This window comes from Amblyomma maculatum, chromosome 7 (assembly GCF_055883805.1).
Source record: "Amblyomma maculatum isolate TAMU_Amacu chromosome 7, ASM5588380v1, whole genome shotgun sequence".
Lineage (NCBI taxonomy): Eukaryota > Metazoa > Arthropoda > Arachnida > Ixodida > Ixodidae > Amblyomma > Amblyomma maculatum.
In genome coordinates, this window is record NC_139350.1 from 116,051,434 (window position 1) to 116,076,979 (window position 25,546).

Sequence of the window (25,546 nt, forward strand, 5' to 3'; positions counted from 1 at the left end):
CGCTATCTCATCTGCTCTTAAGGGGAAGAGTAAGTGTCCTATCAATTTTTATATTTCTGTGCTTACACACATGACGAAAATTCTAAGCACGGTTTTATAGGTCTGGGGAAGCTCATTTTCGGTGCAGTGTTCTCGTACTGTGATGGTCGTGATATACGAAACACCATGCAGGACTCCAAATTATCGTACTACCGAGAGTTGTATGTACTGCTCGGTGTTTATGCTTGCTGCCCGATCGAGGTTTTATACTGGAAAGGTTAATGAATGGTGCCACAAACCATACTAACTTCGGCCGCAGTGGAGCGTATCAACCTGCGCTACGGTAAGCCCATGCATTAAATAGGCAATACGCAGAAATTGCGTCCTGTCGTCCGTCCGCTGCTCATGACAGACGTATCGGAGATTCACGTGCTTCGATGTAACAACCCACACAGGCAAACCCTAACTGTGCGTCCAGAAATTGCCATTAAATTCGTTCGCGGCTACTCCTTAGAGCCTGCGGTGGATCACTAAACCGCCGAACCGACGAGCTGCTTGCCACGCCACACCTCCCAAGGAAAACTGGCCGGAGCAGTATCATTAGAGCAATGGGGCAAGCGTTTGTGCTCTCGCGCAAATGTCACAACTGCACAGGAGAGAGGCAATTCAAGCGTGCATTGCCTTCTCTTTCTCGTTTCTATATCCTCTCTGTTACTTTTTTGTCCTTTCCCTCCGTGCAGAGCTGAGCAGAGAGAGGGAGCTCCACAAGAAAGTAATGGCCTGGTCTAAGTCCTACGGAGGTCCGTTCACGCTTTGGATGGGCTCAAAGCCGATGATTGTGCTCAATGGACACGAAGCCATCAAGGAAGCATTCATCGAAAGGCGGCACGATTTTGCTGGCCGCTTTGCTACCAAGTTGGGTGGGTCGAAAAAGCTCCGCGTTTTGTCACCGTTACCTGCCTGGTGCATGTACTAGACAATGTTCAAAGACGCATGTGGAATGTACTCTGTTAGCAAGCTTACTTTTTTTTTTCACCTCGCTCAGACCTTTAATCCGTCCTCTTACTTTTTGATTTTGTCGCAATACTAGCAGCGATTGCTTCGAACTGCTTAGGAAAATAATATATTAGGGGCGAAGAGGGTCTGCAACGAAGGTTTTTAATAAATAAGCTCACGATTATGAAACCTCTGCGGAACAAGCCTTTCTGCCTGCTCATTATAAATATTTCATTTAATTAATTATAGAACAACTACTCGCGCGATTGTGTAATGTTTTATATAGAGGTTTTTCCTGCGTTTTAGAAAAATTGCTCTAAACAATGTGCTAAAATGTATGCCATTCATTTTCATGACATTGAAGAATGCAAACAATGTTCATCCTGCTAATCATAATAGTGCAGTTTCAGGGCTATAAGTGGGCACTTCTAAAGTAGAGAATAAGACCCGCCGCAGTCTGGCTTCACGACACAAGGTAGATTATTAATTTTCGGGTGGAACAGCTTGACAAGACAACAGACGAAGGCTGGAACACACGTACGAGCACTAGTCCTTGTATTCTTTTCTGCCCAGACGAAGACAAGCCCACTTGTCAAAACGTTGGCTCGACCTGAGAACTGAGGCTCCTCCTCTACCCTTCTGTGCTCTTTCATTTTCTGTGTTTTTAGATATTTTGCGTCCTTCAACCCGTTACTCAGCTATAGACGACGATCCATTGGGGTAGGGAGGAAAGAGGGAAGGGGCGCCTCTTATAAGGGAGGCTTAATGATCTCATACGAATGCTGGGCTAACACGGACTACGTGTGCGCTGTGTAGAGTCCCTAACCTAATTGGATCATGAATGACTCTAAGTGATTCATCGAAAAGCCGATATATTTTTAAAGTACTTTTTTTAAGTAAGTTTCAAGCTGCCTGTAACAGCTGCGCAGAAAGATGAAAAGAATAAAGCTAATAAGCTTCTTAAAAAAAGTTGTCCACGAGTCTCAATGCTATTTTTAATGCTCTTACAACTTGTCAAACAAGCAACCTTCACTAACAACTTAGCGAGCTATAGATGACGCATTTAAATACTTAATTTTTTCATGGACTTTAGATTAGTGGATCAACTTGGCACCCTATTTAGTATACTGCGCTGATTCATTTTATACCAATGAGCTTGATTTGTTTGCATTTTCAATTATGGTTTACAAGTATGATTCTAAATTCATATATTTTTGTATTTTCATTTTTTATTCATTCCTAATAATTAATCTTGCATTTATTCATTTGCATGTTCCAATCTTAGGGTAGTGTTCGTTTATATTGTGCATCATATTGTACTTGTGGTTCCATGAAATACATTTTGCGAAAATATATTTTTTTTCCATGCGACTTGTTTGGATGCTTGTAAGCGCGTGTATTATTTTATTTTGTAAGAAAATTAATTTAAATCCGAACGCTCAAATTTTATATCAGGCAAAAGATAATTTTACGCGCATTTGCGTTCCCTGGCAGCTGAAGAAAACGGTGGCATGCTCTTAGCCAGTTTGAAGAAAAACTTCTTATCTGTTCTCGAAATAAACATTACATAAAAAATAGATTAATGCTTAGCTAAATGCCAGGAGACCAAATTTGCATCAAATTATTTATGTTAAAAACTATGAATAAACGCGAAAAATTGTCATTAAATGATTCCATATATGTGACTGCATTATTAACTTCTTTAGGACCTTCCTTCTCTGTTCAGTTTTTCCCTATCGCAAGAAGATATGGCCGTATTTTACAAGCCTTTGTTAATGTTTTCGGTGTTTTGACAAATGTTTAACATTCTCTGTGCATTTCTCTATGCATTAATAAATTTATATATGGATAACGGTATAATAAAGCAGGACTTGTATGTGTGCTTAAAATCTCAAAAAGTTCTTAAAAAGTGATTGTTTAGCTTGTACACTTTGCAGGCTACGAAACAATTCCCTGTAGTTTCCCACTGCATTGGGCGAAACAGTCGGCCGATTCCTTCGCAAATCAGGTCGTGGTAAATGGTGAACTATTTAAGTGGATGCGCTACAAATAAGAGAAACATCGATGACGTGTCAGTGCCAGTTTTAAAATGACCGTTGACCTGAGAAAAATGGGCTCAATAAGAAACTAACCGACGCGCTGATACCGATTGTCTGGGACTATTCGTCGGGTATTCTTTGTCCTTTGAAGGAAAGCCTGACGATGAACTATCATCATCAGAGTCACAGCTACATGCATAAAGAACAAAATAAATAGTGCGGGATAATAATGATGAGTTTTTTAGGGCATTAGAGAATGCTCAGTACCCGCGGAAGCGGCCATTTTGGACGATTACCCTCCGCTGTCTTCAAGCAGTTTCAAAATTACCGCCACGCTGAACACAATCCGCAAGAAACTGAAACTTTATTGATGCAGTTGCGAGGCAAATGGCGGCGCAATATGTTCAAGACCGGCGTGGAAGCCGATGACCAGTGATCGTTGAACCGATGATCAATGGGTGCGCTAGGGAAAGTGTTACGGACTTTATTTTATTTAAAAAAAGTGTTACGGACTTGTGCTAGTTGTACGTGTTGCACCTCGTATTTTATTTTTCTTTGTCGTTCTGTACTCTGACTGTTGGTACTCTTTTTTGTGCCACATGTCTCGCTATTTTGTGCCGACTGCAGTTTGCTTGTGTAACCAGCCCACCTTGCTCACGTCCTATCTTATGCACTATGTTATGCAAATGAGAAACGTGTATGCATTACTGCCGCAGAAATAGTTGCGTGTGCTAGTTTTTTAGACCTATATTATCTGGTATCGTATCCAGGAACACTTCTATTGTTGGTTCGAACTATGGGTCACTTAAGCAAAAGGCAACAAATAGCTAGGTCAGAGGTTTGTCTGGGAAAACGAAATATTATTTTGAAAGGTGCACGCAAAGCTGACGAGTCACAACGTACGCACCACAGGTGACGTTCAGAGGCAAGAAGACCACGACATCGTCTTCGAAGACTACAACGCCTTGTGGAAGGCTCTCAGGAAGGTGGCCGTCTCTGCAGTCAGGTACCGTGCTTCAAGGAACACTTCTCTAAAGACTTCCCCACAGTTTCACACAAATGTAACAGGGAAGGCTGACAGCATCTTGGTGTGGTTTTTCTCCGGGCAGAAGTTGTAATATTCCTGATTTCTCATCTACTTTATAATTACCGTGTACATAGGCCTTTCATAATTGTTTCACATTCTAACAACCTTTTTGTTTCATTTGTACTTCAGATTACCAGAAAAATGCGTACGAGGTTAAAAAGCAAAGATACCTCTGGTTTTATTCTTTAAGCTCTCATTGAGTTAGTAGATTATGGCTCGAGTAGTGACGGAATGAGGTAGGCCAGCAACCTGCAGTACAGACTTTGTCATTGAATTTGAGCTACTTGCCAAATAAATCACGCTAGTCTCAAAATATGCTGTTATTTTTTTATAACCAGGAAGTACGCAGTTAGCGAATCCCTGCAGAATATCTGTACCGAGATCGTGGATGCCTACGTCGATTCTCTTGGGGAGCAGCCTGTGACAATCGATGCCAGGGACCCGCTCATGTTCATCATATTCAACGTAATCTCTGTATCCGCCTTCAGCGCCAAGTAAGTCGACTCGCTGCGAAGCCTCTTTTGAATGCCCGAGCTTCGTTTTCCGTGATATCGATCAGACTTTGGTTCCTAACAACGAGATAAGGGTACTAGAAACCTTAAGACACTAAGAAAGCGCACTAGTTTCTTTAAAATTCTCTTTCTATCCGCTTGCTTAATTAAAAAAGGCACAAGCGCAGTACGCACTTTGCTTTTGTGTTTTGCGAAGCTGCGAATATCAACAGGCAAACAGATATTTTGTAAAACACTCTGGCAGCTTCTGCAACCTGACTTATGTTTACAGCATTATCCTCTATCAAAAAGAACGTTTCTCCGATTTTTGCTCATGTTCTTGTTGGGTATACACTGCGAGCATATTTCTCACCAGAATGAAACTTTTCATGGTTCTTTCAAATTACTAGTCGAACCACAGAATTTAGCTAGCAAGTTATCGTCCTCTTATAGTTTTCTTTTTTTGACATGCTTTTTCAAAAGGTAGAAGTTATCACGTTAAACAGCAAGCTGAAATAATATTTGTGTCCATCAATTTCGAATCAGAAAACCTTAAACTACTACCATCATCTTCATATTTACAGACGAAGTAAAGAAATATACGGACAATGGTTCATTGGTCGCAAGTATGCTTGTAGGCTTTCCTAGTTCATCTGATTCACTTAACCAAAGTATCCTTAAACACAAACAATTTCGGTATTGTATGAAGGGTGTACCATTAACTCTCATCGAAAGCAATTTAAAGGACAGACAGCCGATTATACAACATCATCACATAACTATACACTAAATGCATTAACATTTGCTCCCTCGTGGTGGCGCAGTGGTTAGAGCACTCGACTGTTGCGCCAAAAGACACGGGATCGAATCCCAGCCGCTGCAGCCGCCTTCCGATGCAGGCGAAAAGCAACGCGCCCGTGTGCTGTGCGACGTCAATGCACGTCAAAAAACCCCAGGTGGCTGATATTTCTTTAGCCCACTACCATGGCTTCTCTCATAGCCTGAGTCGCTTTGATAATTTAAACCACGTGAACGAAACCAGTATCAACGGGGTTTTTCTACAAGGTTCTATTCCCGACAAGGCAGAACAGCGGAAGCGAGACAAGGAAGACAAAGGACAGACAAGACGAATACAGCACTAAACTCGTGCTTACGTACTCATCCTTGTCTAGCTTGGGCTGTTCTGCCTTATAATGAAACAACCAGCCCGAGATGAGTTACACTTACGGCTGAGATACTGCTGTAGTTTATTTATATTATCGATTTGCCTTCCAATCTAATCCGCTGAAATCGTTGCACTGGGCAGATGATAAAAGCCTGATGATAAAAGGACACATCCGTATATATTAGAAAAGTTAACTTTGTATTACGCAACATACATACTAGACGCATGCCAAATGTAATTAAATTGCACCCTAAAAGACAGAACTAGTGTTATTTCATCACAAAGATAACAAGACATCCATTCATTCCGACGTAACATACAAAACTTACTTGATCAAGAAGCTCACACGCAGAAACTTATTTTAGACAGCCACCGGACGTTCTGGCTTCAAGCAGAATCTGGGATTCGCTATGTTCTTATGACCTATATGTGTTGTCAGAATGCTATGATTTTTTTCTCTAAACCACCTAACCAACTCTTTCATACATTCTCATCTTGGCTCTCCGGTGGTCATTTGTGGCAGCTCGTCTCAAATTCCTGTCATACCATTATTTAATTTGCAAAAAATGTCTGGGCGCATAAGACCTCATAATTCGTATAAATACTATGAAGATATTTTCAGAAATATAAAACTATAGTGTATGTAGCCGAGTTCCTCCACCTAACACATACAATTACCAATATTCAAGTTTAAAATAATAACATTTATCCCTCACTCTAATCACTCATTCTAATCAGGCTTACTTCAGCTTTTTTGACCAAAAGTTTTAACTAAGCCCGTCATACTTTACAATCCAGTCATTAAGTATAAGATAGAAACATCACGACACTGGACTTCACATTCTCTCCTAAGCTTCATATATTTCAAAAATATTTGAAACAGCATTTATATATGTCATAGCATAATATCATTGTATGGCTTAACCTTGTAATTCAGTTCTGTACCATGCAGTGTATATTGTGGTTGCAGTTGATAAGTAAAGAGCAAGTTAATGCTGGTTAATAAACTTGACAGCTGCTTTATATCCTGCAGTAAACCAGCACGTTCGCCGGTTTGGCACTGAGGCATGGTTGAAAGATCGTTAATCCACTACAAAAGATACAAAGACGAACCACAAGAAAATGTGACATGAACAGTCCCGTTTTTTGTTGCAGTTTGTGTTTGCCTGTATACTCTCAGTATTGAAGGATGTGATTGTGGTGAAATAATGCCGCTAACCGAGTTTATTTTCTTGTGTATGATAGACCGGGACCTTGTATTACACTTGTTGGATTCCGTGTAGAAAAAAAGTTGAAGGTTCAGTAAAAATACCTGTTGCCAATGTGCGATACGAAGTCATTTTTTTTTTGTCACGTGACGCTGCCGGTATAAATGAAGTTTGATTGAGATTACGCAATTATTTTAAGTAAATTGGTTGGATGTCCTCCTTAAGGTTCTCCTGATGCCATCTTGCTTCCTATCATTTTCTAGGTTTGAAGCCAACAGCCCTGACCTCACTCGCATCATAACTATAAACCGTGAATTCGCTAAGCTGGCTCCCAACGGACTTCCGAGCGACATTGCGCCTTGGTTGGGCATCATATATCACTCGAGAGAAAAAAAGTGTAAAAATTTGTTCAAAGAGATGCGGACCATCGTCGATCGGTTATACGCCAGCGCAAAGAGGACCTACGAGCCAGGTAGGACATTGAAACCATACCGATTATATAGAAAAAGGACCTAAACCAACATAGCACAAATATAGAGGAGGCACACCTGTCAGCACTGGACGAAAGAAACAAAGATTTATAAGACACCTGCGGCAGTTCCCATCATCGCAGTAATGACTTTGGTTGCGTGTACCTTCTGAAAAGAAAACTAACTGACAAAATCAAAATAAGGATATGGCAATGTTTCTATTTATTTTCCAGAACACGTTGGTATTAAATAATTACAAATTTATGGTGTAACTATTTTATGGCTGAGAGACTGTATGATTAGGAATTAGAAGAAAATGATGTAGAGGTTCAGGTATTGTTGAACCAAGTTTCAATGAACGTTATTCATTAGCTGCAGATGCAGAGGCTGATGCCACTTCGATCTTGTTTCGCTTCCGTGCTTGGTAAGCTTCTCGGCAACGGGATGGTCTCGCTTCTCTGTGCTCAGTGGTATCGGCAGTCTCTCTGGCATGGCTGCAGTCTCTCTCTTTAGCAAGGTTGCGAGTTTCATCTGGTCTGTATGGCGTGTTTACTAAATGGGACTTCATGAGGCCGACGATGTTCAGCGTACAGCGCGAGTGTTTTGCAGTCAAAACTTGGTCAAGACGAGGTGGAGGAGAAGGTAACAACTTTAATGCAAGGCAGTATTAAGCGTCGAGAATGTCCTGGGCCAGGGTCATCGATGCTCACTGCTATGCGGGAGAGTATGTTGCAGTTTTACGCGAGGCGTGATCAGGTGCCCGCAATAGCATAGTGGTCTCGTACATTAGCCACGATGGTGAAGACGGCGATGATGGCTGCGCAGCGCTATATGCAACGACATGCGGCGCGCGAGTACGTTGCGGCAGCTGTGGAACGCATGATTTATTTGGTCATAGATTAACTCGAAAAAAACGCGAAACACGTCAAACGCAGCAGTGCTAACAATCTAAAACAAGCGCATGCCCCAAGTGAGACCCGAACTCATGGCATACAAATTTCGTGCACGGCGCTCCACCAACTGAGCTACGGCGATGGCTGTGTAGTCTCCTTTTGGTGGTACATACGCTAGGTGTAAGCCAACCTTGAGAATGTTTACTAGTGCCACCCTCGTCAATAGCGGCGTACGTAGCACGTCGTAACTGAAGGGCGAAACTGCAGCTGTTCAGAACTCTCATGCTACGAAAAGTTATAGACTGCTAGAATCAAGAGCACAGTATAAGGAAGAAGATGACACAGCGCCGAAGCTAACGACGATGAAGACGCCTTACTGAGTCTTCCGACATACATACCTTTTTCAATCGTCTGTGGCCAGTGACCTCGACCCGACTCACCGTGAACAACTGTTTGCTCTCCTCCACCAGTTCCGTTCTTCGTTTGATGCTCAGACGACTTCCTTGGTCCGTGCGACTGAGGTTGTTCACCACATCGACACCGGCAGTCATGCCTCCCTTCGCGAGCGCCCTTACCGTGTTTTGCCTACGGAGCGTCGTGTTATTGCTGACCAAGTCGACCACATGCTACAACGTGGTGTAATTCAGCATTCATCTAGTACGTGGTCGTCTCCCGTGGTACTTGTGAAAAAGAAGGATGGCTCCATAAGACTTTGCGTTGACTACCGCCGTCTTAACAAAATTACATGTAAAGACGTATACCCACTACCCCGCATTGACGACGCCATCGATTGTTTACAAGGAGCCGAGTTCTTTTCGTCCCTGAACCTGCGTTCTGGCAAGTCCCTAGTCTGACCGACCCAAGACAGCCTTTGTTATCCCTGATGGACTATATGAGTTCACTGTGATGCCGTTTGGTCTTTGCAATGCTCCTGCTACGTTTGAGCGAATGATGGACAACATATTACGCGGCCTCAAATGGAACTTTTGTTTTTGTTATTTGGATGATATCGTCGTTTTCTCTCCCGATTTTCTGACGCACCTCGTGCGCTTGCACCAAATCATGAGCTGTCTCACTGGCGCCGGTCTCCAACTTAACATGAAGAAATGTCGTTTTGGCGCCCGCAAGCTGTCAATACTGGGTCATGTCGTGTTCAAAGATGGCGTCCTGCCCGATCCGGACAAACTACGTGCTGTCACAGAATTCCCGAAACCGACATCTGTTAGGAGCTGCGCAGCTTCGTCGGCCTATGCTCATATTTTCGCCGTTTTGCCTGCAATTTCGCTACTATCATTGCACCACTTACAAATTGCTGAATGGTCCCTCCGACTTGTCTACATGGACCCCACTCTGCGACAATGCTTTCAATACGCTCCGACGTCTACTAACTTCACCGCCCATTCTCGGCCATTACGACCCATCCGCTCCTACAGAGGTGCACACTGACGCCAGCGGCATCGGCCTCAGTGCTGTCCTCGCTCAACGCAAGCAAAGATTTTTCGAATATGTAGTTGCTTACGCTAGCCGAGCGCTAACGAGAGCTGAATCGAACTACACCGTCACAGAAAAGGAGTGTCTTGCAATCGCGTGAGCCTTAACGAAGTTTCGCCCTTACTTATATGGCCGCCGCTTCAACGTCATCACCGGCCACCATGCCCTCTGCTGGTTGGCTTCCCTGAAAGACCCTTCTAGGCGCCTCGGCCGCTGTTTGAAGTGATATATCGATCGGGACGCAAGCACTCCGACGCTGACGTCTTGTCGCGCTCGCCGCTGCCTTCTCCTGCACCCTCGCACTCGATATCTGAACCGTCCGTTGCAGCCCTCACCTCCGACGACCTGCCTTTTGAACAACGCCGGGATCCCTGGATATCTTCGCTCCTAGACGTCCTCACCGCGTCCTCAACGTCTCCATTCCCGCGAGCCCTTGGTCGCCAACCTTCCCATTTTACGATCCGGGGTGGTCTGCTGTATCCCAAAAGCTATTGCCCGGATGGTTGCAAATGGCTCTTGGTCATTCCCCGCCATCTTCGCACAGACATTTGTGCCCATCACCATGCGGACCCGCAAAGCGCACATGCTGGCCTGTTGAAGACATATGAGCGTCTTCGCCAGCGGTACTACTGGCGGGGGATGTACAGCTTTGTCCGCCGCTATATTCGGTCCTGCACTGCTTGTCAGCAGTGGAAGTCGCCTCCGCGCCCCTCCACCAGCCCATTACAGCCATTGCCTTGTCCAGCGCGACCCTTTGATCGTGTCGGCATCGACCTCTATGGTCCCCTTCCTTCTTCAACATCAGGCAACCGCTGGATAACAGTCGCCATGGATCACTTCACTCGCTACGCGGAGACTGCAGCCCTGCCTGCGGCTAGTGCTCGTGACGTCGCCTCCTTCATCCTGCGTCACTTCGTTCTACGTCACGGGGCTCCTCGTGAACTTCTCAGTGACCGCGGCCGCGTCTTCCTATCTCAAGTGGTCAGCGAGCTGTTGGAAGCTGGCCAAACAATACATCGAACCACCACAGCTTACCATCCTCAAACCAACGGCCCCACAGAAAGGTTTAACCGAACGCTTGGTGACATGCTCGCCATGTATGTTTCTTTTGACGTGTCTAATTGGGATCAGGTGCTTCCATACATCACCTATGCCTATAACACAGCGTCTCAGGCAATGACTGGATTTTCCCCATTCTCTCTCTTATACGGTCGTGAGCCTTCCTGTCTACTGGACACCATACTTCCTTACCACCCCGACAGCTCAGAGGACACTTCTCTTTCTGCTGTTGCCCGTAATGCTGAGCAGTGCCGTCAGCTGGCGCGCTCATTCACGTCGGACATCCAAGATCTTCGCCGACATGAGAGCGATCACGGAAAGCCCGCTGCTGACTTTCCTACCAACACCCTCGTTTGGCTGTGTGTTCCGGCTGATTCAAAATTCTCTGCAAAGTATAATGACCCTTATCGTGTATTAGAGCGTACATCACCAGTTAACGACGTCGTGGAGTCGGCAACGCCTTCTTCAGACCACCGTTGCCGCGGGCGAGAAGTTGATCACTTCAGTCGACTTAAGCCATACTACAACCCCCTTGTCATACCCTCGCCCTAAGTTGCAGGATGGCTCCCTCTTTCCGCCGGGGCAATTGTAAGGAAGAAGATGATACAGCGCCGAAGCTAACGACGATGAAGACGCCGATCAGCTGGCGAGCGCACTGAGAGCTCGGACCGTCTTGTTCGGACGATTTTGTGCCTCGCTCTACAATCGCCTTGTGTCACCGGTCGCCGTCTCCAGTCCTCCGAATAACTCCCAATAAACCCTTCTTCAATAGAAAAGAATTTCTTATCTGTCAACGCAACATAAATATAAAAAAGTAGAAACATTCTCCTTCGCCTTTCTCAGTCGCGGTGACTTTTCGCACCCATCCAATGCATATCATGACCAGCTCCTCAGTAGCTTAACAATGGCCTCTATTCTGCCAATAATCATGTTAAAATCAGTAGAACAGCGCTCTTGCACCGCCGCCACTTTCAGCCTGTGATAATATTCCATGTGACACTCGCGGTATGCCTCCGTTGTGGACGAAGACGGTGCTTGAAAACGCTTTCTAGGTTACTTCACACGCTGTATATAAATACTGCCGAAATTAGAAGATTTGACAGCCTCCACCGTAGGTTACATGATAAAGCTCCGCAAGGAAAATTGAGAAGGGGGTTCGGATTTCACAGTCGGCATGCGATTGTTTTTTTTACTTTACCTTTAGACACATATATTTCGGCCGTAAAACGATGACAGTGTATATATAGTATTACTGATTAATCAACACCATGAAATATTTACATATAAATATTCCTACATGCTTCTCTTGATTTTTGTTTAGGCTTCCTTCATACGTATGTCATAAGCGGCCTCTCATTTCTTTAGTTTTTCCTTGTCATTTTTCGGCGTGCTATATATGTCGAGGTACGACAAATTAGCAAATTTATATCGCGGTATGCTGTACAGTGGAAATAAACAAGGCAATTATTGACAAATGCAGAAGAAATGAGAACACATGAATTGAATACAGAAATCAACAAGTTATAGATGCTCACATTTATTGCGACAGCATTAGAATTTTCGCCACATGTCACCTGTCGAGACATTGACATTGACCATTCGCAGAGATCCACAGGGGGGTTGTGACGTAGCCACAACGTCGGAGCTCTCACAAGGTGGTTTTATCAAGGGATCTGGCGTCATTACGCGGTCCTAACTTTGGACAAGCACCCTACGGCATTTGTAGAGATAAAATCAAGTTCGCCAAAAATGATAAAGCGGGTAGATGAGGGATGGAATCTACTTCGGACCTTTCAGTCTCGACTCAGGCATCCTCCTTCTACGCCACCAGGTAACATTTTTTATATCAGGATAAGCTGACGCCTTGTATTTTCATTTTGTTTCACATAATGACATCGGAAATATGTAGAAAGCCGAGCACGTCGGCCTGCAACGACAGAAATATAAATATGCAACAAGAGAATTGCTCACAAGCTCATGTGAGACTACGCGAAAATTTTGAACAGCCAAACAAACTAACTACATTTTGTTGGGACCATAACCTGCTGTACTAATAAAAAAAAAACTGGTTTTACCAGAGTGATCAAACTTTTGGGGGCCACATAAGAAGTTCGAGACAACTTCGAACAAGTTCTAAAAAGAAAGGCAGAGAAATAAAAACGAAGTCGCACGAGAAACGAATATACTATAGCATTCCCTTCTAAGGAGTCCTAAACGAGTATAGGTCTACCTATGAGGTGTCTAAAGCTTGTTTATATTAATGTAGAAAAACTAAACTTCAATTTTTTTTGTTTTTTTCTGCGATATGTGCTGCCCTTCCCGCCTAACTTTTATGATTTCCTAGTTACGCGCAATTAATCTTCTGATACCATATTATTTCATTTATTCAAAAATCGTACGCCAAATGTGTGCACTCGTAGGTTGCACCCGGTGTTCTGTCTTTCGAGATCGATGAGGAAAGATGCTGCAGACCTTCTGTGTGTGATTTTTGCCTTCGTATGCTGTATTTAGTATTTTTTCGTGAACTAGAGTTTTAGATCAAAGCAGGGACGAAGCCTCCTGTCGTCGCTTATATGTGCTGTTTTATTAATTTATTTCTCGGTGTTCACTGGCGGCCTGCCGCGTTACCAAAAGCAAAGCAAAAGCCCATTCTTTGTCATTTTATCTACACATAACGTAAAGCCGACCACATGCATTTTTTCTACTTTTTCCTTAGTCTTCATTGGTACGGAAACGTTTACGATTGTCTAATTCACAAGCGTGAATGACTTAGCAATCTTTTTTCTTCTCTTTTCCTTGATAAAAATTCTGGGGGAATATTTTTCAAATGATCGTTCAGGTCGCAAGACTGCCATTCTGGCAGCCAGACAGCGTGTTTTACCCACATGGTGACTTTGAAATCCCTCTAAATAATTTCAGGGAAGATATCAAACTTCACCCATGCCATGCTAGCCTCCAGGGAGGAGGCCTTGGAACAGGAAAAAAGCGATGCCGACTTTCTGACTGAAGGAAATATGGTTCAGATACTCATCGATATATTTGGAGGTAAGAACCTTTTTAAGATTGTAGACTTTTGCGTTGCCTAATTTTCAGCCTGCGAGAGGGACAAAGAGTCTAAAACGCCGCAGTATTTAAAAACGTCGCCTAAGGATTATGTCATTCACTGTTTCCGACATCTTGAAGTGCACATTCAACCTCACTTTCGAACTTAAAAACTGTACTCTTGATATATTCAATGCCAGGAAGAGGGGGCAAGTTTGTTCAAATCTGGTTGGACCGGTTGGCTGAAGCAAGCTCATATTTCTTTCTATAAGCACCCGAAACGTACCTATCTATATTGTCAAAAAGGCTCGGCTGTTGGTTTACATCTCAGCCGCGCGGTGTGGTACCCCTAAGCACCCAAAAGTCAAAACAAATGATCTTGAAAACTAAGCGTGGAGATCCACAGAAACAATTTAGCACAATAGGAGTGCTATATGGGCGCTTCTGCATCTACATTTTAAAACTGCTTTACATGGACAGTGCGTTGCTCTCTTCAAAACCCTTATGAAATATTTCAGCTCTATGTCTCGGAGCATGCAAAAAATGCCATTGGATGCGCTTTTGATTTGGACCTCAAAACTCATTTTACCGCTCGCTAAGCGTGTGTAAAATTGGATTCAACCTGCCACATTTGCAGAGAAACATATTTTTATTTGGTTAGCCAAGAAATGTACTGAACTCCTAAGGGCGAAAACTTTCACAAAAATCTAGACGGCATTTATAATAAGGTCACGCCCCCCCCCCCCCCCCCCCCCCAGGAGCGGATCTACTCTCGAAACTTTCGCGGCAGTTTGAAAGCTACGGCTGGCTCACATGCTGATGCAGAAGCGTAGCACTGCAGAAATTACAAAAATGAGCCTCCTTGCACACATTTCAAAAGTATTTCTCGATACAATGCAAATTCGATCTCATTGTATTTCTTGTCGTTCGCTTGTATGCCCCGTGGTCTAGGTCGCTGTCTCGTTTTAATTCCTACACCATCCAATAATTTACTTATGCTCCCAAGGAGAGATATAGGAACAAGATCCTATCCCGGGCATTACAATTTTCAACTCACCCTTAATGAACGGGATGAGAGTACATACGTTACAAAAAATACAGCTTTTGGCTTCATTATAAGTGCATTTACTGCCACCACATAAATGCGGCCTCCCTAATTGTACTGTATGCTGTGAAAAGAACGGTTTAAATACCTTCACAATGTTTTATATAGGTGAACACGTAGATTTAAACACGTTTCGTTTGCTGCGTCGTCACTCATTCTATCCGTAACAATCCGATTCGATCCCCATCATGTTTGGGGAAGTTCAGCACTACATCATAAGCGGAGACACTGCCCTAAAAAATAAGTATTCATTAAACCCGTGACGCACACTTCAAACTCGTGTCCAGCAGTATACCGATGAAATGTTTCAGACACCATCGGGAACCAATATCTCTACAATTCACTCATTTGCTTTAATAGCTTATTTTTTCACAGCAGCTGTCTTCCACCTTTTCATGTTTTCAGTGAGCTATAACATCTCAGAAATTTTTATTCTCTAAATAATTCATGCCACCATAAATGACATCACAAGTAGGACATTACTTGAGAGCGGTACGACGCACTTTCAAGAATTACACATCGAGCATTTTAATTAAGAGACAACTTTGGTTTTATTCCTCCTTCCAGATTTTTTGTGAAACTTTCACAATATATGATCCTCAGTTGGGTCGTCACTTTTACTAAATATTGCGTTGATTCGATGTTTTCTAGTGGCGAAAATAATTGTACAGGTTCCACATTTCATGATATTATTTGGGGAGATTTCTACGGGCAGCCTTGGGTGTGTAATGTCGTGATGAATATATCTTCTATGTTCACTTTGCATTTGCTACAGGACAAAAGTTTAGGCTTGATTTTTGTCATTTCAGACAAACAAGTGACCCGAGCTGTCACTTACAGTCTCCAGTTTAGCTAATGCAAAACACCTAAACGCTACGAAAGCAAAACACTCAAAACGCACTATAGGGACAAAACAAGACGCACAATGTATTTCACGAATTCATTGCACAGCTAGGTACTTAAAATTCTTATGTCAATTTCCATGAAGATGTTTGAATGCATACAAATATTTAAAGGACCATACGGGAAATTAATGAGTTAACAAGGGAGAACATGAGGCAGGCCTATGGCATCGAGAAAAGCACTGGGAAAATCTTTGGAGCGATATCTCATCGCAGTCTGATAAAATTCAGGAAACTGAAAGAAACTGCATCTCTGCGATGGATGAGGGTAAAGTGCAGACGAATATGCTAAACAAGTTCGTTTGCGGCTTTGCGGTGAGCGTTCGAAGTAATATTTTATTGCTGTGACACTACTAAAGCTTCAACAGAGTGAGAAGATGTAAATCGAACATACCAGCAACAATTCGATGCTAGCGGTGAGACAGGGTTGGTCACGTCCGCAAATGGTCGCGGCAAATCCAATTCTACTCCAGCTAGTAGTAGTCTAGTCAAGTTTCTCAACATGCGTGGGTGCATATTTGAGGTTGCGTTTCAGATGTATAAATCCGCCGCTAGTAGAGATTGGGCCGGCAATCAGTATGCTGGCATCATGTTAGGTTAAAGTGGGGAAGATACACAGCAAAGTAATTATATGCAGTTTGATTTCGACAGTATTTTTTATAATGCCAGTGTCATCAATGCGACGAGTAAGAGACAAGTTTTGACGACTAACATTAGTAAGCAGGACGAACAGAATGGCCGGTCTAATTCCACCCAGGTCTGCTTTGAGGGATAATCTATCAGCGTCGTTATTAATCTATAACATTTTGCACAATCTCCAGCAAATAGTTTACCTCAATAAATTACCCAGCTCTCCAGACATTTGATATCGATCCTAAAGAGACATGTATCCAATTTTGCCAAGCTTGGTTGCACCAGGGACGACTTGAGCTAATGTCGGCTGTCGTTAACCAGGGCGCGCACAGCAGGGTAAATATCCAACTGGGCTAGATTGTGCTGAAGCTTAGGATGAATAAACTAATCTAACGCTTTAGCAACGCGGAACATGAGTTATTCAATCTGAAGAAGCTGCATCAAGTGATTGGTATAAATGACTATTAAAGTCAGCAAGTTAGGTGTCGCACGAAATATATTTGTAGAATCGAAGCCGGTGCTTAAAAGTTACGCTTATCATCTAGAAAGATAACTTTGGCTATGAATTGCATACTCAAAATGTTTGCAAGCACTGCTCAGTTCAGTTCAGTCGTTCAGTCGTGTCCGACTCTTCGTGACCCTATTGACCATGTCACGCCACGCTTTCCGGTCTCTCACTATCCTCCTAACATCCCATAACTTCATCTGCAGTGCCTCGAGGATGCCATCTAACCATCGCGTTCGCTGCCTACCCCTTCTCCGGCGACCCTCAACCTTTCCCAACATCAAATCTTTCTCCAGCGACTCCTCTCTTCTCATCAGATGACCAAAGTAGCTGAGCTTTAACTTTAGAATTTGACCCTCCAATGAGCAGTCAGGGTTTATGGTCGACAATATTGACTTATTTGAACTTCTGGCAGTCCAAGGAACTCTCAAGAGTCTTCGTCAGCACCACAATTCAAACGCGTCAATTCTTCGGTGGTCAGCCTTTTTCCCAGTCCAACTCTCGCATCCATACATCACAACTGGAAAGATCATAGCACGAGTTATACGGATCTTGGTTCGCAGACTAATGTCTCTGCTCTTTACTAGGCGGTGAAGGGTAACCATTTCTCTCTTTCCCAGAAGCAGGCGTCTCCTAATTTCATGGCTGCAGTCTCCTTCCGAGGTAATCTTGGAGCCCAAGAAGAGAAAATCTGTCACAGCTTCCACTTCTTGTCCCTTGATGCTCCAGGAAGTGATAGGGCAAGACGCCATGATCTTTGTCTTTTTAATGTTCAGTTTAAGCCCAAACTTCTCACTCTCTTCTTGTACGCGCATCAGAAGTCTCTTGAGCTCCGCTTCACTTTCTGCCATTAAAGTGGTATCATCCGCATATCTAAGGTTGTTGATACGTTTTCCAGCAATCTTCACTCCAGCTGAAGACTCGTCCAGACCGGCCTTCCTCATGATGCACTCTGCATATAGGTTAAATAGGCAGGGCGACAGTATGCAGCCTTGCCTCACTCCTTTCTCAATCGGAAACCAATCAGTAAGACCATGCCCAGTTCTGACTGTGGCCTCTTGCCCTTCATACAGGTTCCTGAGGAGACAGATGAGGTGAATTGGAACTCCCATCTCTTGGAGAGCTTGCCACAATCTGCTGTGACCTACGCAGTCAAACGCTTTCGCATAATCAATAAAGCAGAAGTAGATGGGTTTCTGGAACTCTCTTGCTTTTTCCATGATCCAGCGAAGGTTGGCAACTTGGTCTCTAGTTCCTCTGCCTTTGCGAAACCCAGCTTGCCGTCCGGAAGCTCCCGATCCACATACTGCTGCAGCCTACCTTGGAGGATTTTCAACATCACCTTGCTAGCATGCGAAATAAGCGCGATCGTGCGGTAGTTGGAACCATCTTTGGCACTGCCTTTCTTTGGAATGGGGATGTAAACTGACCTCCTCCAATCCTGTGGCCACTGCAGGGTTGTCCAAATCTTCTGACATAATGTATGCAGAATGTTAACAGCGTCATGATTGAGGTTTTGAAGCAACTCAGCTGGAATGCCATCAATTGCGCTAGCTTTGTTCTTAGCAAGGCTGGCTAAGGCCCATTCAACTTCACTCTTCAGGATGCCCGGCTCGAGATCAGTGATCACAACCGTCTTATGCTGGGTTTGCACATTCGGGTCCTTCTTGTACAGTTCTACTGTGTATTCCTGCCACCTCTTCTTTATCTCTGCGGCTTCAGTGAGGTCCTTGCCTCGTTTGTCCTTTATCACGCCCAGCTTAGCACAGAAGCTTCCTTTGATATCTTTGATTGTCTTATACAGAGCTCTTGTGTTCCTTAATTGGCTGTTGTCCTCAACTGCTTGGCACTGTATGTTCAGGAAGGCATTCTTATCTCTCCTTGCTATTTTCTGAAAATCCGCATTGAGAACCTTGTATCTTTCTCTTTCCCCCATAACTTTTGCCATCCTTCTTTCCTCAGCTATTTGCAAAGCCTCTTCAGATAACCAGTTTGCTTTCTTGCATTTCTTTTGCTTTGGAACTACCTTAGTAGCAACTTCTTGTATTATATCACAAACATCAGTCCACATCTCTTAGGGCTCTTTGTCTTCTAGATCTAATTCTTGAAATCGATTCCTCACTTCAACAGCATATTCTAATGGAACTTGATCTAGATTATACCTGAAAGGCCTTCTAGTTTTCTGCGTTTTCCTCAATCGAAGCTTAATCTTGGCAATAAGAAGCTGATGATCGGTCCCACAATCGGCCCCAGGCCTTGTTTTTACTGCTTGTATAGCGCTTCTCCATCTCTGCCGGCAAATAATATAATCGATCTGATTCCTGTACAGACCGTCCGGTGAAGTCCATGTGTACAGGCGCCTCTTGTGCTGTTGAAAATGAGTATTCGCTATGGTCAGGTTGTTTTCTTGACAAAACTCTATTAGCCTCTGCCCAGCTTCATTTGGCTCACCAAGACCGAACTTGCCTGTAATTCTGGATATTTCTTCACTCCCTACCTTAGCATTCCAGTCTCCTATGAGGAAAACGACGTCTGATGATGGGGTGCGGTCTAAAAGGCATTGTAGGTCCGCATAAAATCTCTCAACGTCAGCTTCTTCAGCAGTAGTGGTCGGTGCATAGACTTGGATAACTGTTATGTTGAAAGGGTGACCTTAGATCCGAAGTGAAATCATTCGGTCGTTTTTGGGGTTGTACCCTAGCACTACTTTGCCCATTCTTCTGTTTACTATGAGAGCGACCCCATTGCTTCTCTTGGATTCGTGCCCACAATAAAAGACATAATGGTCGCCGGAGTTAAATTCTCCCATTCCGGTCCACTTGAGCTCGCTGATACCCAAGATATCAATGTTCAATCTGTCCATTTCTCGCTTGACGATATCCAGTTTACCTTGCGTCATAGATCTTACATTCCATGTTGCTATGTGGTACATCTCCTTGCAACATCGGACTTTCCGGTCGCTTCCCGACACATCCACAACTGAGCGTCCTTTTGGCTTTATCCCAGCCGCTTCATTCGTCATGGAGCTACTAGGAATCGCCCTTTGTTCATCCCCAGTAACATGCGGGACGCCTTCCAACCTGGGGGCTCATCTTCCGGCGCCATATCATTCATGGTATTGTGACTGGCCATAGGGTTTTCTTGGCAGGAAATACTGGAGTGGGTTGCCATTACCTTCTCCAGTGAATCACACTTTGTCAGAACTCTCTGCCGTGACCTGTCTATCTTGGGTGGCCCTACACAGCAGAGCTCACGACTTCATCGAGTTTCGCAAGCCCCTCCGCCACGACAAGGCAGTGATCCATGAAGGGGGCAAGTACTGCTATTTAATAGGAGTTGTCGCCAGTTAAGAACGGTAATCACGGCACTTGAAAAAATGGCGGCACAATTTTAGTTAACCGCCAGTCATTTGCAATCAACGTAATGATTGCGAAAACAATAAGTTTTGTGATGTATTCTTAATATTTTAAAACTGAAGTCGAGATAAACCGCGGTAACGTAAAAATGGGTTTATTTTCAGAGGTACAACCCCTTTTTCGCTAATGATTACTTGATACATGATAATATCACGTAATGGGCTTGGCGTGCTGGGCGACGGGTTCATGTCATCGCAGTAAAGTACTGATGCCATAGTGTCATGAAGAATCTCATTTCAATCATTTGTTATGACGGTTTTATACCGGTAAGCGTAATGTTGCAATAAGTACCAAGATTTACTATCAACCGATATTTGTAACATTTTTTTTGCGTAGGCGGCAAGCCATAACGAAACAAATGACACCAAGGAACTTTTCCAACGACTCTTAATCTTTAGTGGACGTTCTGTATCGTTGCTGTGAACTTGAAATGCGGTTTCTAACTGCCTGTCGGTACAATGACCTTTATATATATATATATATATATATATATATATATATATATATATATATATATATATACGGCTGGCATAAGTGTGCTGGTACAGGCATTGAGGGTATCGATTTATTTATTTATTACAATACCCACATAGTCACAAACGGTATCTCAGTGGGAGGAACAAAATATTACTTACATCAAAATCATGCAGTGAAAGAAAAAAAATGCGACAGGCCGGTAGATCTCGTAAAGAAGGTTTAAAGAGTAGAAACAAAAAATTTACTACCCGAAACTGACACTACCTCTTCGGATAGCCTACTCCAGTATCTTATCGATGTTGGAAAAAACGAAAACTTATAAGCCCCTGGTCTTATAACTATGTTTCCGCTCTGCTAATGGTCTCTGCTGCTTACTGCAATAACTTATGCCAGCTCATCCATCTACGCTAGCGCATTTAGACTTGGTAAGCATATGACTCTTGCTAGCAGGAACTCTTTGACATCAGCTTCGCCCTAAGCTGCTGCTTTCAGCGGATTTGGAACGAGTGCAGTTATAGGGATAACCTTGTACTGTTTTGTAAGTTTTTGTAGTTAGTTTGCAACTTGAAATTTTATAGGGCTTCATACCGCAATATAATTTGTTAGGAGCTTTGGTGCTGCTGTTCCTCTGACTTTCAGTAAGCTGCTCATTAAAAATGACATTTATCTACGAGAAATGTACGGCCAGGCACGCCCTGTGTCTTTCTTAAGAGCCGGAGCCTGCTCCGGTTTCCTTAAGAGAATAGTGTACACGACTTAATTTAAGGTAAAGACAGCCCCATCCAATGCCACATGGCAAGTCTTCGAATAAAAAAAAAAAAGCAGCAAAGACGACGAAACAGAAGGGAACATGAATACTTCTTTTTTTTTTTTTTCGTAGAGCGCAGCACAAAACGCCTGTCCAGTGCACTTCATATCTCGTTTCCCCCTTTCTGCGAAGCGTTTCATAGTTGCTATAACGTTTAAAAATTCTGAGCTACAAACAGCGTTTCCTGGAGTGAAACAGTGAATCTTTGCTCAGCCTGTCTCAAAACCTTCCCAGCATCTCTCGCAAATTGGATCCGGACAACTCAGGAGGCGTGTATGCATTTTCGTATATCTGGAAGTGCGATGTGCTAATACCGTTTTTCTGGCGCGTAAAAGTTAGTGCAAATGACCGTGTGGGAAACAAAGTTTTGTTTGCAGAGCCAGCTTTCGTGAATTCTCCGTGCGATATTAAAGGCGGGCGCGTGCTGCTTTAACAATAAAGCAGCATTGTGTTATTTCGTTGTGTACCCCGGGAGCGACTCCTTCCCATCTGCCCTTCAAGAGCGCGTGTTACGCGAGCTGCTGCTCGCAATTGCTAATGGCGCCGACAGTACTTGTCAGCGATGCTTGGTTTTGCATGTCCCGGATATGCAAAACCTTTCCTCGATAAACCGCTTGCTACTACGGAAACTGTTAATCTTCGTAATCGTTTGGTCACCACATTTATTCTTGGGTAAAGAAGCGGTTTCTGCAGCACTTCTCTTGCTTCTATTAGCGCGTTGAAGAACAGAAGTGATGTCCGAGGCAGCATCTGGTGTACGAGAGGGAAGTATTGATCGTAGCAAGAAAGGAAACAAATTTTTTACGACGTGAGCAAGAAACTATGTAAGCGTTTCCCATTCATTAGAGAAAAAACAAACAAACCGGGAAGCAAATTAAGCAACTGTATTATTATACCGAGTTGTTATTACGCACTCAGCAAATGTTCACACTAAAACTGTTAGTGCAATACATTTCCGAGTTCAAGCAGCTTTTTTTTGTAATCACGTATTTTGAAACGGAGATTCTACTGCAGCACGCAGAAGCGGCATTACGACTGATCGTTAGTAGTGTTTTCGTGTGACGGCATATAGAATCTTAGAGTGAACGTTTTGAACTTGCCAGCTCTACTCTTTTTTCGTTACTTTATTTCTGTTCCTCGGCTGCATGCGCTCTGATATATCTCCTTAGATCTTAGCATTCGATATACTCATTTGAAGGCTGCACAGTTCTCACCCAATGTTCGGAAAATTGGAGTGATTCTGCGTGACAATGAATTAAGGCATGCTGGAATACCGGTATAGAAAAGTTTGTGAAGACTGTACGATGCGTCGGGATTCTCATGGGTGCGCATGTATTTCAGCTGGAACTGACACATCCATTGGAGAACTGCAGTGGTTGCTTCTCAAGATTTCTCGAGAACCGAAAGTCCATGAAAGGATACAGAAAGAAATCGACGACAACATAGGTGATCCTTCCATTCTTCTTTGGAGGTGCAGTCAGGTCTTTCTTGGTTTATTAGCGCAGTAAATAAAGCTGGCGTGCGTTAATTGCTGGCCACTAAGGACCCAGTGTTCTGCCGCGTCCAAACAATTAGGTCTGAAATAACTGGCATTTTCTCAAACATGTACTTTGAAAAACAGCTTCTCACTTTGACCTTCAATGCAGGCAATGTGCGTGGCTAGTTGAGGCTGTTTTTTGGACCGTGCTTACGTATAGGTGAAGTGGGTTAAAGGCTGGTTGAGCACATATATTTTGTCATCACGCCTTTGCCGTGGCAATTGCTTGTAAGCAGTTACCAGCAAAATTGTAGGCAGTGTTGTTAAGTGAAGCGATTTTTAAGGGGTGAAGCGGGGCTAAACCGCAATTTTCATTATAAAATCATGTTTCTAAATTTGTGTTGTTTTGGATTTTGAATGCTATAAAGAAACGTCTCACCAAATTTTGTTGTCACCCGCATTGTTAAAAAAATGAAAACGTTTTTGTTGCCAGATGGACTGCACTCGCCTTCAAAACCAGCTGTGAACTCTTAATTTATGACGAGGCCTCACAGTGGGCAAAAAACTGAACGCGGGGTGCATTCCCAAGTTAGAATGCTTGTTTTTTGTGCTCTCTGCCCAAAAGGTATCTGCTACATTGAGAGTAGAGCAGCAAAATAAAACGAAAAACGGAAAGAAAATTGAAATTTTGGGCAATGGAAATAACGGATTGGATGGTAAATCGAAACAAAAGCTTGCATGGACTAAACCGCAGCACGTGACCTTCGAACGCTGGTTTGCACCACTGGGAGCCTGGCTAACTAAAGTGCCTGGCAGTGTGCACCTGGAATATGGAGCTTACACGAACAGACACGCCCAGCAAGCAACCAAGGAAAGCGTTTTATGAACTCAGACAAGGGCGTTAGAGAGTGTAACGATGGAAGAAAATGAGAGAGAACTGAAACACGTCGCCACAGAGAAGTGTCATGCTTATAAGAACGAACAACCATATGCACCAGACAGCTGTAATTTATAAATTTGAGCCATAAATTTGAAAAGAAGGTACTAAAATCATTGAACTCATTTTTCTCAGCACTTTTTTCAAGAGCACAACCATTAGGAAAACTATCATTTCCAAACTCTTTCGCCGAAGACAAATTTAAAGGTGCTTTCTGGACTAGAATTTTGTTGGGAACAAGATAAGGGACTTTTTGGATTGCAAATTATTATCTAATATATTAAGATATCAAATATGTGGCATATCATGTGGGCAGAAAAAATGGATCTCGTATTTAAAGTGCTCTGAGTTTCACAAAAAACTCTAGAAGAACCTTAAGATGGTGTTATCCTGCACAATGATTTACCTGGTAGTTATTTAGGCATAAACGATTAGTAAACCTTCTTTAGTCTTGAAGTGATAGTTTTCCTCAGCTGACACACTTAATTACTAATTATGAAAGCTGCAACATTTTTCTATTTGTGCTTACTTGATGAAACTTAGAAAATATCCTAATTATAGAAAGATATGCCATCCCTGCAAATTTTATAAAAATTGGAGCAAATGTTCAAACGTTGACCCCTTAGCCCTGCGTACCCTTTTAAATGCAAGAGGTGAGTAGAAAGAAACTGAACGGGCAAAAAGAAAAGAAGGGAACATGAAATTAAGAAGAGGAATAAGCAATGGTGAATGAAGTGAAAATATAAGAAAGAAATAATGACAAAAGGAAAGAAAGAAAGGAAAGGATATCGTGCTGACTACCCTCAAGATCCTTAAGTTCTGGTATACAGCCCAATGGTACACATGCAATTTTAAAAGACAAATGTTTTGTTAGAATCTGTGCACTCGGTATATGAAATCGAGCCTCGAAACATTGAATTCTGAAATGCTGCGTAGCCCGCATCTATGAACAGTCCATAAATTCAAGAACGTTAACTTCTAAAAGCGCATAGCCTATTGATTGTGCATAACATTTACAATGAAAGACTGACATCTGGGCCCTACAGGCTAGTTCTATTCCATGAAATTCCAGGTTATTTGTTTTTTTTTACCCGTGCCTATGATTACCTTATAGGAAGGTGTAAACGAGCATAAGCAGTTACACCATGCCGTGCTATAAGACGAAAATCTTTCTGTTGTAGTCGTTCTCAGTGGCAATTAAGAAAAAAAGTGCTTTTTTTGTTGGCTCGCAGGCAGCGCACCACCGACAATGCAGGATAAAGAAAAACTTCCGTATACAGTCGCCTGCATAATGGAGACACTCCGTTTCTACCCCATTGCGCCTTTCGGTTTGCCACACAAGGCATCATGTGACTCGCAGATTGGT

The 25,546-nt window shown here is 43.2% G+C and overlaps 1 protein-coding gene across 2 annotated transcripts in view; it reads left to right on the forward strand.

Annotated features, from left to right (window-relative positions):
• LOC146184503 (steroid 17-alpha-hydroxylase/17,20 lyase-like) overlaps positions 1-25,546 on the forward strand; it is a 54,033-nt gene that overhangs the window by 15,308 nt on the left and 13,179 nt on the right. The window contains exons 3-9 of one of the 2 annotated variants that reach the window (XM_084609398.1): positions 720-899; positions 3,927-4,020; positions 4,440-4,595; positions 7,229-7,437; positions 13,798-13,923; positions 23,108-23,212; positions 25,413-25,544. In XM_084609398.1, the coding sequence (XP_084465524.1) occupies positions 720-899; positions 3,927-4,020; positions 4,440-4,595; positions 7,229-7,437; positions 13,798-13,923; positions 23,108-23,212; positions 25,413-25,544 (1,002 nt within the window). The remainder of the gene's footprint in view (positions 1-719; positions 900-3,926; positions 4,021-4,439; positions 4,596-7,228; positions 7,438-13,797; positions 13,924-23,107; positions 23,213-25,412; positions 25,545-25,546) is intronic. The other variant, XM_084609399.1, reaches the window with a different exon arrangement.